The 13,866-nt window shown below is 44.5% G+C and overlaps 1 protein-coding gene across 1 annotated transcript in view; it reads right to left on the minus strand.

Moving 5' to 3' along the window:
* Positions 1 to 6,804: 6,804 nt before the first annotated feature.
* CD226 (CD226 molecule) overlaps positions 6,805 to 13,866 on the minus strand; it is a 69,816-nt gene continuing 62,754 nt past the window's right edge. Inside the window, exons 4-6 of the mRNA XM_075316065.1 lie at positions 13,651 to 13,766; positions 13,198 to 13,429; positions 6,805 to 6,947 (exon numbers count right to left, since the gene is read on the minus strand). Coding sequence (XP_075172180.1) covers positions 6,805 to 6,947; positions 13,198 to 13,429; positions 13,651 to 13,766 — 491 coding nt within the window. The remainder of the gene's footprint in view (positions 6,948 to 13,197; positions 13,430 to 13,650; positions 13,767 to 13,866) is intronic.

Raw genomic sequence — 13,866 nt, forward strand, 5'->3', positions numbered from 1 at the left:
TGACATTGTAGAATTCCATGCTGCACATGTTGTAGCAACTGTGCCAACAGAAATGAGCCCCGGTGCAGTATGCCATGATGCATTGCCTGGGCCAACGCAGTCTGGTTGTGGGGCAAATCATGCTTGCGGAGTGGGCACAGAATAAGGACCCCTGCAGGGATTCAAAATGGCTACTAAGATGGTTAGCGCTGATGATGCCATCATCAGCATCACTATTCTGGTCATCTACATGCTGGAGAACATGTTGAATAGTCAGCAGAAGGAGGTGGTGATCCTAGAGGAAGCAGAGGAGGATGCAGGAGGGAGACCAAGATCTCTAAGATCCGGACTGTCATCGCATAGGTGGATGTACAGAGATCGAGGGGAGCTCATGGTACCAGATAAACTGTTACTAGAAGTGCAGAAGCTGCGAAACAAATGTAGGAGAACGATGAGAAAGAGGTGATTGGTGCAACAGTCAGGGGATGAAGAAGATATTGATAGCCTTTCTGTTTCCATGGTTGATGGGAAGGGATGGGAAAGCAAGCTTGAATTTAACCCCTTCACCAGCATACCATGAACTTGGACCTCATGGAAGCGCCTGATATATGAATGCCATCTTTCTGCACTATCTGCAACATGATTCCCGAAAAGTTGTGATTAGAAATAGTACTGACTACAGGGTTGCCACTCTGATAGATCCACGGTACAAGAGTAAATTTTGCCAGATGCTTCCCATCCCTGAAGAGCAACGTGCGCATGCTGGAGTATCGAAACAAACTTGTACACAATCTTAAGAGTGGTTTTCCCCAAGACGATAGTGAGGCACATAGTGTGCATTGCAGTTCTACACTACCAATCCCACGAATATCGAGTCATCATCGCAGAAACATTAGAAGCAGCAATTTAAGTGGAAGAAGATATTTCTGTGAATTGTGGCACACATTTTTAGACCATCTCATGCATCAACAGAACAGAGTACAAGTCTGACACATAGGGAATGACTGGAGAGCATGGTGCTGAAGTATCTAGAGCTCATTATCAATGCCATCAGGGAAAAGTTGGACCCTTTTGCATTTTGGTCTTCAAAAACGGAAGCGTGACCTGAGCTCACCAGTCAAACCTTGGAGGTTTTGTCATGTCAGACAGCTACCGTTCTTTCTAAATGTGTCTTCAGTGTTGCTAGTGGTGTCCTGATGGATAAGCGCATCTTGCTACCAGCCCACCAGGCCTATATCTGTCACTCATTCACCTCAATATTTCTTATGTTAATAGTTTAGGAAGTTAATGGCTGTGCCACAAAAATGTGGCTCCACTGTAAAACCATTTAAGCTGTTATGTCAGCTTTTGGACACTAGGCAAAAGGTGTTGTTTTTGCCTTTCTTTTTGACTCCCATTGAATTGAATGGGGTCCAGATATGTTCGTCGAACCGTTCACCAAACCATTCGGCGAACACTGGTGAAGTCAGCAAACACGAAGTAAATCGAATTTTGGGAGGTTCACTCATCTCTAGTCGTGTGGGCTGTGATCCCGTGCAGGGCATATAACTGCAGCTGACATCAGCCCGCCAGTATCCGATGATGAGGCGTACTCACAAGGAGACAAACAGTTTGTTTCAAGCAACAATGCTTTACTTAGCGGTTCATTCTCAGCAACAACTTAACACTTCAGATAGCAGGCACATATTTTCCAGCAGATTACAGTTCTACACTGCATATTATGACAGAGTCTTAGTTGTTTTCACTAGTTTGCTTTAGATTTTACTGATCCAATGAAATACAGCACAACTTAGCTCAGCATTACAGTACAACTCATGATGGTCACTTTGTCTAGCAGCGGCACCATGTCTAGCCTCCTTACAGGGGTGAGGAAGAGAGGTCCCATTACCTTGGTCAGAGTAGAACCTTGCGCTCTAAAATTCTCAGGGAGAATCCACTTGGATAAGCCGACTTCAGTCACATGCCAGTTAGGATAAACCCGCTACCTGGACATTGATAGCTAATGGGCCTGTCCACTATAGTCCTGTCTTCCAGCTTCAATTGTTTGGGGCTGGTTTTGTTTGGGAACTAATCTCTCATTTCAAGGCTGTGCACACACTATATTTCAGTCAATTCTCAAGATTCATGATATTCCATCTCCAGGTTCTTTTCTTCTCGTTACTGCCATCCACTGTATGCGATCTTCACAACCTACAGACTATCCATCCATAACGGTCACTCACTAGATCTTCACTCTCTCTCAAAGGGAACTGAACCCTCTCTTAACAGGTCAAATAATCCCTCCAATTGTGAGCTAGTCCCAACACTTAACTGTTGCTTTCCCTATGGTCTGGTCACTTCCTACAAAACGGCTATGCCATACTTCACATTACCAATACTACTTATCACAGATTACACTATACATTACACAGGAACACGTTACAATAAATCACAGTACATTACAATTCACATATTAAATATATTTACAAAACATGAAAGACATTATTCCCATTACATTATACAATATGATTAGTGTTTGTGTTTTCAGGTGTAGGAACACGACAGAAACAATCCATCACTCTAAAGGGCGCTTTACACGCTACAATAAATCTTACGATGTGTCGGCGGGGTCACGTCGTAAGTGACGCACATCCGGCATCGGAAGTATGATTGTAGCGTGTAAAACCTCCGTGCAATTGCGATTGAACGACAATCCGTTCATCGTATGCACGTTGTTCATTTCTCAAAAATTGAATGTGCGGTTGTGCAATATTCCCAAGGCAGCACACATCGCAGTGTGTGACACCCCGGGAACATTGAACGACAGCTTACCTCCGTCCGTGGCTCCCGCCGACAATGCAGAAGGAAGGAGGTGGGCGGGATGTTTACGTCCCGCTCATCTCCGCCCCTCCGCTTCTATTGGCCGGCTGCCGCGTGACGTCGCTGTGACGCCGAACGTCCCTCCCATTCCAGGAAGTGGATGTTCGCCGCCCACAGTGAGGTCGTATGGACGGGTAAGTACGTGTGACAGCTTTTAATCGTTTGTGCAGCACATTCAACAAATTGAACGTGCCGCTCACACGATGGGGGCGGTTATGATCGCATACGATATTGTATGCGAAATTGTAACATGTAAAGCAGGCTTTACACTACACTGTGTGCAGAATTATTAGGTAAATTAATATTTTGATCACATGATCATTTTTATACATGTTGCCCTACTCCAAGCTGTATAGGCTTGAGAGCCAACTACCAATTAAGTACATCAGGTGATGTGCATCTCTGTAATGAGGAGGGGTGTGGTGTAATGACATCAACACCCTATATAAGGTGTGCACAATTATTAGGCAACCCTCCTTTCCTTTGGCAAAATGGGTCAGAAGAGAGATTTGACGGGCTCTGAACAGTCCAAAATTGTGAGATGTCTTGCAGAGGGATGCAGCAGTCTTGAAATTGTCAAACTTTTGAAGCGTGCTCACCGAACAATCAAGCGTTTCATGGCAAATAACCAACAGGGTCGAAAGAAGCGTGTGGGGCAAAAAAGGCACAAAATAACTGCCCATGAATTGAGGAAAATCAAGCATGAAGCTGCCAAGATGCCATTTGCCCCCAGTTTGGCCATATTTTAGAGCTGCAACGTTACTGGGGTATCAAAAAGTACAAGGTGTGCCATACTCAGGGACATGGCCAAAGTAAGGAAGGCTGAAAAACGACCACCTTTGAACAAGAAACATAAGATAAAACGTCAAGACTGGGCCAAGAAATATCTTAAGACGAAGGTTTTATGGACTGATGAAATGAGAGTGACTCCTGATGGCCCAGAGGCTTTATCAGTAAAGGGCAGAGAGCTCCACTCCGACTCAGACGCCAGCAAGGTGGAGGTGGGGTACTGGTATGGGCTGGTATAATCAAACATGAACTTGTGGGACCTTTTTGGGTTGAGGATGGAGTGAAGCTCAACTCCCAGACCTACTGCCAGTTTCTGGAAGACAACTTCTTCAAGCACTGGTACAGGAAGAAGTCAGTATCGTTCAAGAAAAACATGATTTTCATGCAGGACAATCCTTCATCACATGTATCCAACTCCTCCACAGTGTGGCTGGCCAGAAAAGGTCTAAAAGATGAAAAAATAATGACATGGCCCCCTTGTTCACCTGATATGAACCCCATAGAGAACCTGTGATCCCTCATAAAATGTAAGATCTACAATGAGGGGAAAATGTACACCTCTCGAAACAATGTCTGGGAGGCTGTGGTGGCTGCTGCACGCAATGTTGATCGTAAACAGATCAAGCAACTGACAGAATCTATGGATGGTAGGCTGTTGAGTGTCATCATAAAGAAAGGCGGCTATTTTGGTCACTATTGTTCGGGGGTTTTCTTTTTGCATGTCAGAAATGTTTATTTCTAAATTTTGTGCAATGATATTGGTTTACCTGGTGAAAATAAACAAGTGAGATGAGAATATATTTGCTTTTTATTAAGTTGCCTAATAATTCTGCACAGTAATAGCTACCTGCACAAACAGATATCCTCCTAAGATAGCCAAATCTAAAAAAAACCCACTCCAACTTCCAAAAATATTAAGCTTTGATATTAGTCTTTTGGGTTGATTGAGAACATAGTTGTTGATCAATAATGAAAAAAATCCTCTAAAATACAGCTTGCCTAATAATTCTGCACACGGTGTATATGCTAGTTGTAGGATAAAACTGTATAGTATGTACGGTGCATTGTGATAGACATAATTACAGGTATCATCAAATCCATAATTCACCCGTTGCTAGAACATGTTTCCATTCTCTTATGTCCACACTTAATAGTACACATGGTGTGATCTAAGGCTTATGAACCATAGAACCAATTTCATGATACGCATGATGCACATTAATTGTGCTCACGTTACCTCCAGGCCCAGTTTGAAGATTGATGTGTGTTATGTAACAAACAATAGGCAATTTTTTTCACTATCCTCTTCAGCACTCAGCCCTGCTCTGTGAATTTGTAAGGTTTGTCGCTTCCTAGCTGAGCTTTTGTTAAGCCTAGACACTGCAACTTTACTATAGCAGCCAAACATTTGACCTAAAAGAAGACCTCCTTGAAGGGTTCTATTTTTAAAAACACATAATTATGACCCCCTACTACTATCACTAAGAGTAGCTGAAAAATGTGAACTCAATAATTTGAGAAATCTTTTACCGTACATTCTTATGGCTTATAGTAATGCCGCTGAAATTTGATTTGATTCACATTACATTTATTTTCAGATAATTAAATATACCTTATTATGCTTTGAAGTCTCTCCAGAAACCAAAGCATAATAGACAAAGATTAAAAAAAATTGTACTCATCTTGCACCAGGCCCACCTATCTACTTTGGTCTTAAATTTTCATCTCCTGCCATGCCCCAGTACATTTGGCAGCTCTGTAGTGGCTGGGTCAAAAGATGTTGCCCTGAATTCATGACATGACATGAAATCTACTAGCTTGGTGATATCACGACATTTTGAGGCCTAGACACTTTGGAGGCTCCAAAGATGCCAGGCTGCTCCAAAGTGTTATGACATTATGATGTCATATTTGTTTAAAGCTTATCCAGTGAGGAGAAGTCAAAAATATGGGAATGCAGAGGAAGAAGACTGGACTTTAGCAGAGTGGAGCTACATTGCTGGTCAGGTCATTGCTGTAACACAGGCACCGGCGTCCCTTCACTGTCCTGCCCCTTTTCGCCAGTGGGGACGTCAGCACACTCACCCTCCCAGCCATTCAGCGGTTGTTGTTGCTCCATCCCTGCTCCCTGCCTCCATCTCCCAGGACATATGCTTGCCATACATGTCTCTTGGGAGTAGTCTTAGGGCATGCGCATATCCACCCATCAATTCTTTAAGGGATATTGTTCCATAACCAGGAAGTGCCTCTCAGCCTATGGCTGAAAGACACCAAGTATTTAAGGCACATTCCCCTTATAAGAGGTGAATGGCCAAAGTGGTCTACTCCTAGACAGACGTTACTATTTGTGCAGGTCCCTTACTTATGTGCTGCTGCTGAGTTACTTAAACTTGTCTGTTTCATAGTTCCAGCTGCTGCATTTTCTTTTATTAGCCAAGTCCAAGTATGCTATACCAGCTGCTGCTGCATTGTTTTCTTTGAGCCAAATCTGTTATACCAGATGCTGCTATATAGTAACTTATTGCCAGAGACGGCCTCATTAGAGGCTGTCAATGTCTTTATCCCTGGGGTCAGCTTTCACAGCACCAAATCTCCCTGAGTGGCACCTGGTTTCTACCTGCAGAGCAACACCCCAAACATCAGGGGCTCTTGTGAAAACCTGGTGTGAGCCATAATCACTCCCCTCAGGTATACTGTGTGCTGTGGCCCAGTGGCTCTACTCAATACTAAACAGCAAGTTCTGGACTTACAAAAGTCTCCTAGGAGACACTAATATAAAACTTAACATTTAATGACTCAATTAAAAAGTGAACAGGGTCACTGGAAATCGTGATATTCTAAAAGAAGAAACATACATCTAATGTTTGATAACAGCCTTACAGAGACCATCACAAAGGTGTAGGGTCAATGCAATAACACCCAGTCTCAGGCTCAGGCTACTCAGGGATCAACATCAATGTATGTGACACATAAATATTGCCCATGCAAAAACATGGACAAAGAGACCCAAAAAAACCTCCTGTTTTGCGATTCAAGAAACTACCCTCCTCACCAAGGGGTTCCGCTGACAGAAAGGGAAAGGTCTCACCAACTCTAGGCGGGCTATGTTTATGCAGCAAACCTGGAATATCGATCCTGATGTATCGAGTGTACTTGCTTCCTCGGTTCACTTAAGCATTACAGGTGTAAAACTTCCATCATTGTAGATGCATAACTTCCGACGCGTTTCATTGTATTCTTCAGGGAAGTCAGTAATACCAATATTAGGGGTATTCCACATTCATAGGGGCAAACATCCCCAGTGGAAACCCAGTGCTGGACTGAAAATGAAATAAAAATCACCATAAGTCCACCACTGAAAGACACCATTGTATCAGAGTATCAAGCCCCAAAGGGAGCACTCACCAAACGAACAAGTCCTCTAAATCCTGGTGCTAGGCCACATTAACCCCTTAGTGACGGAGCTAATTTTCACCTTAATGACCAGACCAAATTTTGCAATTCTGACCAGTGTCACTTCATGAGGTTATAACTCTGGAACGCTTCAACGGATCCCGGTGATTCTGAGACTGTTTTTTCGTCACATATTGGACTTCATGTTAGTACCAAATTTAGGACAATATTTTTTGCGTTTATTGAAGAAAAAAATTGAATATTGGCAAAAATTTTGAAAATTTAGCAATTTTCAACTTTTGAATTTTTATACCGTTAAACCAGAGATTTCGGTGACACAAAATAGTTAATAAATAACATTTCCCACATCACATCAGCACAATTTTGGAAACAAAATTTTTTTTTGTTAGGAAGTTAGAGGGGTTCAAAGTTTATCAGCGATTTCTCATTTTTACATCAAAATTTACAAAACCATTTTTTTAGGGACCACATCACATTTGAAGTGACTTCAATAGGCCTAGATGACAGAAAATACCCAAAAGTGACACCATTATAAAAACTGCACCCCCCAAAGTACTCAAAACCACATTCAAGAAGTTTATTAACCCTTCAGGTGCTTCACATGAACAAAAGCAATGTGGAATGAAAAAAAGCAAAAATTAAATTTTACCTAAAAATGTTGCTCTAACCCAAATTTATTCACTTTTAGAAGACCTAACACAACAAAATGGACCCCAAAACTTGTTCCCCACTTTCTTATGAGTGCGCCGATACCCCACATGTGGTCAGAAACCTCTGTTTGGACAAATGGGAGGGCTCGGAACAGAAGGAGAAATATTTGAATTTTGGAAAGCAAATTTGGCTGAAATAGATTGCGAGCACCATGTTGCATTTACAGGTCCGCTAAGGTACCTAAACAGAAGAAACCCCTCACAAGTGACACCATTTTGGAAACTAGACCCCTCAAGGCTTCTATCTAGGGGTATAGTGAGCATTTTAGATCCACAGGTACTTCACAGATTTTGTTAACGTTACGTTGTCATATTGAAACTTTTAATAATTTTCTCAAAAATGTTGCTTTAGCATCAATTTTCTCACTTTTTCAAGAGGTAATTCCAAAAATTTGACCTCAAGGTTTGTTAACCACTTTTTTATGAGCGCGGTGATACCTCACATGTGGTCTGAAACCTTTGTTTGGACAAATGGGAGGGCTTGGAACGAAAGGAGCAATATTTGAATTTTGGAAAGGAAATTTGGCTGAAAAAGATTGCGGGCACCATGTCACATTTGGAGGACCCCTAAGGTACCTAAACAGTAGAAACCCCACACAAGTGACCCCATTTTGGAAACTAGGCCCCTCAAGGAATTTATCTAGATGTTTGGTGAGTACCCTGAACCCCCAGGTGCTTCACAGAATTTTATAACGTTGAGCCATGAAAAAAAAAAAAAAAATTTTACCACAAAATTGTTATTTCAACCAGGTAGCTTTTTTTTTTACAAGAGTAAAAGGAAAAAATTCAGCATAACATTTATTGTGCAATTTCTCCTGAGTTTGGCGATACCTTATATGTGGTGGAAATCAACTGTTTGGGCGCATGGCAGGGCTCGGAAGGGAAGGAGTGCCATTTGACTGCAAAATTGGCTGGAATCAATAGCGGACGCCAGGTTGCATTTGGAGAGCCCCTGAGGTGCCTAAACAGTGGAGGTCCCCCACAAGTGACTCCATTCTGGAAACAAGACACCTCAAGGCTTTTATCTAGGTGTATAGTGAGCAGTATGAATCCACGAATACTTCACAGAATTTGATAAGCTTAGGTTGCCATATTGAAAATTTTCATTTTTTTCACAAAAATGTTGCTTCAGCATCAAATTTCTCACTTTTTCAAGAGACAACAACAAACCGTGGACCCAAGAGGTTGTTATCCAATGTCTTATGAGCACAGGGATACCCCACATGTGGCCAAAAACCTCTGTTTGGATAAATGGGAGGGCTTGGAATGGAAGCAGCACCATTTGAATTCTGGAAAAGTTGAAATAAATTGCGGGCACCATGTCACATTTGCAGGGCCCCTTGGGTACCTATACATTAGAAACCCCCACAAGTGACCCCATTTTGGAAACTGGATTTTATTCAGGAGTATAATAAGCATTTTGAATCCACAGGTACTTCACAAAAATGTTGCTGTAGCAACCAATGTCTCACTTTTAGGCTATGTGGCCATGAGCCAGCGACACGGCGTCTAGTACACAGTGTCAGCCTCCTGCAGAGATGTGAGTGTTGTCCACGGGAGAACGCAGCTGCCCATGCCCACGATTTGGGTTCAGGCCGCTGTGGAGCTCTATGCTACCTGCAGAGAACACTCATCTCCGCAGCATAAATTGACATGCTGAGGCTCGGGAAGCTGCGCCACAGGTCAGTTTATGTGGCGGAGAAAAGAAGCACATTGGGCAAGCACATTGGGCATGGGATTTCTAAAAATCCTTCCACTGTGCTTCTACTGCACAATGCAGCGCTATGGATGCAGGGAAAACACTCTGCTCCCAAAACGCTGCAAACCCTGATTGTGGGCGCACAGCCTAAAATGCTACAATGGATGAATGGATACATGTCAAACATATATAACGTCCCACCCCCTGCATATTCTAAGCTGGCGCCCTTTAGTGCCTTTCATGTGGCACTAAAGGGTGCCTAGCCTTGTATTTAGCCCCCCAAAAAAATAATAATTAAAATAAACGACGTGGGGTCCCCCCCATTTTTGATAGCCAGCTAGGGTAAAGCAGACAGCTGTAGCCTGCAAACCACAGCTGACAGCTTCACCTTGGCTGGTGATCAATTTGGAGGGCTCCCCAGGCGTTTTTTTTAAAAAAAAAAAAACGTGGGGTCCCCCCCAAATTAGATCACCAGCCAAGGTGAAGCGGACAGCTGGGGTCTGGTATTCTCAGGGTGGGAAGAGCCATGGTTATTGGACTCTTCCCAGCCTAAAAATAGCAGGCCGCAGCCGCCCCAGAAGTGGCGCATCCATTAGATGCGCCAATCCTGGCGCTTCGCCCCAGCTCATCCCGCGCCCTGGTGCGGTGGCAGACGGGGTAATATATGGGGTTGATACCAGCTGTAATGTCACCTGGCATCAAGCCCTGGGGTTAGTGATGTCACGGCATCTAAACAGATACCCGACATCACTAACCCAGTCAAGTAATAGACAAAAAAAAAAGACAAAAAAAAAATTTATTTGGAAAAAAAACTCCCCGAAACATTCCTCTTTCCCCAATTTATTGAAAATAAAGAAATTACGGTCGCTGTAATCCGCTGTAATCCGTGAGGTCCCACGCCGACTCTGGATCTTCTAGAATATGGGGGGCACGTTCAGGGAACGTATCCCCCATTTTCTGGAAGAGCAAGCTCTCCATGAGCAGTGTGGGTGCAGTAATCTGAGAATACTGCACTCACACTGCCCCGGTCCAACTTAGGGCAGAGTGACCTGCAGTAACCTCATTCCAGAATATGAGGGGCACGCTCACAGAACGTACCCCCCATTTTCTGGAACAGCAGTCTCTCCATGTGAGGACCACACTCCTCACATGGAGAGACTGCTGATTACTGCACTCACTCTCCCCCGGTCCACAGTGGAGCAGCCTGTGCATCAGCGACGTCAGCGTCCCTGCAAGACTGACGTCGCTGATGCACAGGCTGCTCCACTGTGGATCGGGGGAGGAATCCAGCTGACAGCCGCTGTCTGCGCATGCGCCGTCAGCATTCAAGAAGGAGGCGGCGTGATCGCGGGACGGATCACCAGACAGGTAACGTATGACCGGGGGCTGGGGGGGGGGGTGATGGGGGGTGACCTAGTGGGACCTGGGGGGACCTGGGGACACCTTTCTGCCGCATGTGACGTGTCACATGCGGCAGAAAGAGCAGAATGAATGCGGGGGAGGGGGGGTGGCTCTGGAGACCCGGAGGGGGCTCCGGTGACCAGAGGGCTCCGGTGGACCGGAGGAGGGGTCAGGGGGAGGACATTTCCCTCCGATCTGAAATGTTTGATCATTTCAGATCGGAGGGAAATGAATGCAGAGCCGGCGGCGGCAGTTTTCAGCGCGCGTCGGCGCCATCTTGCACGCTCCGGAGGGGGGCTCTGAAGAACTGGAGGGGGCTCCAGGGACCAAAGAGCTCCGGTGTACCGGAGGAGAGGTCAGGAGGGGGACATTTCCCTCCGATCTGAAATGTTTGATCATTTCAGATCGGAGGGAAATGAATGCAGAGGCGGCGGCGGGAGTTTTCAGCGCGCGTCGGCGCCATCTTGGATTTTCCGGGGGGGGGGGGGGGGGGGTTGGATGGATTTCTCCGGTACCGGGGGCTTTGGGGGCACTAAGGGCTCACATTTATTTCTCATCTGACATGTTTGATCACGTCAGATGAGAAATAAATAGATTTTACCAGCCATTTTTTTTTTTTTATGTTGTCGCCTTAACGGGGTGCATAAAAAACACCCCGATTCATAATCTGGGGGGTCTCAGCTACCCCCGGTAGCTGAAATCCCCGAGATTTTTCGTCACTGGGGGGCGCTACAGGGTTTTTCCGGCCTGACGTCTCAAGACGTCGGAACAGAATAAGTACCCTGTTTTTCCGACGTCTTGAGACGTTAGGCCGTCGCTATGGGGTTATATGCCCATTTACGAACGCACACTAGAACAGACAAGTCTGTATAAATAAACCGCTCTTTTAAATATCATAGAAGGAATATAGTCCCATACCGGGAACACTCACCAAGACACGTCCTCCATATGTATATTCAATTCAAAAATGTGCCGCGCTGCAAACGCCCTGGGCCGCGCCATCTTATATCACGCGCGCATGCGCAGTACACCCCATTCAGGTGCATGACGCACAAACCGGAACCACTCGATACCGGAAATTAGTACGTCATCCAAACTAGCCGACCGCATCATCACATAGTGTCGGCCACCCATCCGGTGACGCTCCTTCCGGAAGATGGAACGCAAGCTGGAACAAATATCAAATAATCGCGTCATTGCTTTACTAATGCTTGCGCTCCAACGTTAAAACACAACAATAGTGAACAGGTACAAGACCCATTCACAGCATTATTCAAGTCCATCAAAGGCAGTATGAAAACTCCTCATATTGTAAATACACCAATCATTGCAGTGATGTTATGGCGAACAGCACCTTTTCCACAAAGATCATCCTAGTTACCTCTGCTCACACAAAAGAGGAAGGGGCACAAACCAATCTCAATCCCGCTGTTGTATTTGGCTCATAAAGATGTACCCACAGTCAGGCAAACCTAAAAGGAGGACAGACCACCACTATCAACATACAGGGTCGAGATCAAATCTAATCTAAGATCTTATAGATTTTCCCTGAATAAGATCCTATATCTATGAAGGGAGAGAAAAAGGGAGGAAGAAAAGGAAACTAAGTGCACACTACGTCTGACCCTCACTCATTAAATACTCTCCCTACCTTACTGCAGAGATCGGCACCGTAAAACACCCACGCCCATGGCGCCCCCACTCACCGTCGGCTGGCCCTCCTATTTGAACCTACAGACTAAGGTGTACCTAGAAAGGGGGTAAAAGACAATTGCTCATTAAGGCCATTCGGGGCCATGGTGCCCAATGTGTAAATCCAAAAACACTCCTTACGGAGTATCATCTTGTCCCAATTGCCTCCTCTTGGTGGTGATCTGATATGATCTATGCCCATTACTTTAATACAATTCTCATCTCCATCATGATATGCATTAACGTGTCTAGCCAACGGGGTGTCATTCCTATTTCTGATATCATTTTTATGTTCACCAACCCTTTTCCTTAGTTCCCTAATGGTCTTTCCAACGTATTGTTTGTTACAGGGACACATCACTCTATAAATGACCCCTCTGGTTCTACACGTAATCAGTGATCTGATCTCAAAGGTCCTATCGCCAACCCGACTATGGAAGGTCTTACCCTCCTCAATGAGAAAACAGTTTTTACAATTGTGGCATTTAAAGCAACCTCTCACCCCACAGGTCAACCACGGTGGCCTGTCCTCTCTGAAAAAACTATGGACTAATCTGCCCTTTAAAGATCTCGCTTTTCGGTATGTTATAGAGGGATGGTCTGGTATGTATTTACCAACAATCGGATCCATTTTAAGAATTGGCCAATGCTTACAGAGAATGTTACGTAAACCCATTGCCCCATTATCAAATGTGGTAATATACCTTAGAGGCTCACTCAGACCTTTCCTCTTAGGTCTACGGTTCAGAATATCTGTACGGTCCATCTGACATACTGATTTGAAGGTTTTCTCAACCTCCTTCGTAGGGTAACCTCTTTCATCCAACCGTTTTGTTAGATCCACTGCTTGTGCTCTAAAGGCCTCATCACTAGAGCAGTTACGAAACTAATGGGGCAATGGGTTTATGTAACATTCTCTGTAAGCATTGGCCAATTCTTAAAATGGATCCGATTGTTGGTAAATACATACCAGACCATCCCTCTATAACATACCGAAAAGCGAGATCTTTAAAGGACAGATTAGTCCATAGTTTTTTCAGAGAGGACAGGCCACCGTGGTTGACCTGCGGGGTGAGAGGTTGCTTTAAATGCCACAATTGTAAAAACTGTTTTCTCATTGAGGAGGGTAAGACCTTCCATAGTCGGGTTGGCGATAGGACCTTTGAGATCAGATAACTGATTACGTGTAGAACCAGAGGGGTCATTTATAGAGTGATGTGTCCCTGTAACAAACAATACGTTGGAAAGACCATTAGGGAACTAAGGAAAAGGGTTGGTGAACATAAAAATGATATCAGAAATAGGAATGACACCCCGTTGGCT

This window comes from Anomaloglossus baeobatrachus, chromosome 6, assembly GCF_048569485.1.
Source record: "Anomaloglossus baeobatrachus isolate aAnoBae1 chromosome 6, aAnoBae1.hap1, whole genome shotgun sequence".
Classification (NCBI taxonomy): Eukaryota; Metazoa; Chordata; class Amphibia; order Anura; family Aromobatidae; genus Anomaloglossus; species Anomaloglossus baeobatrachus.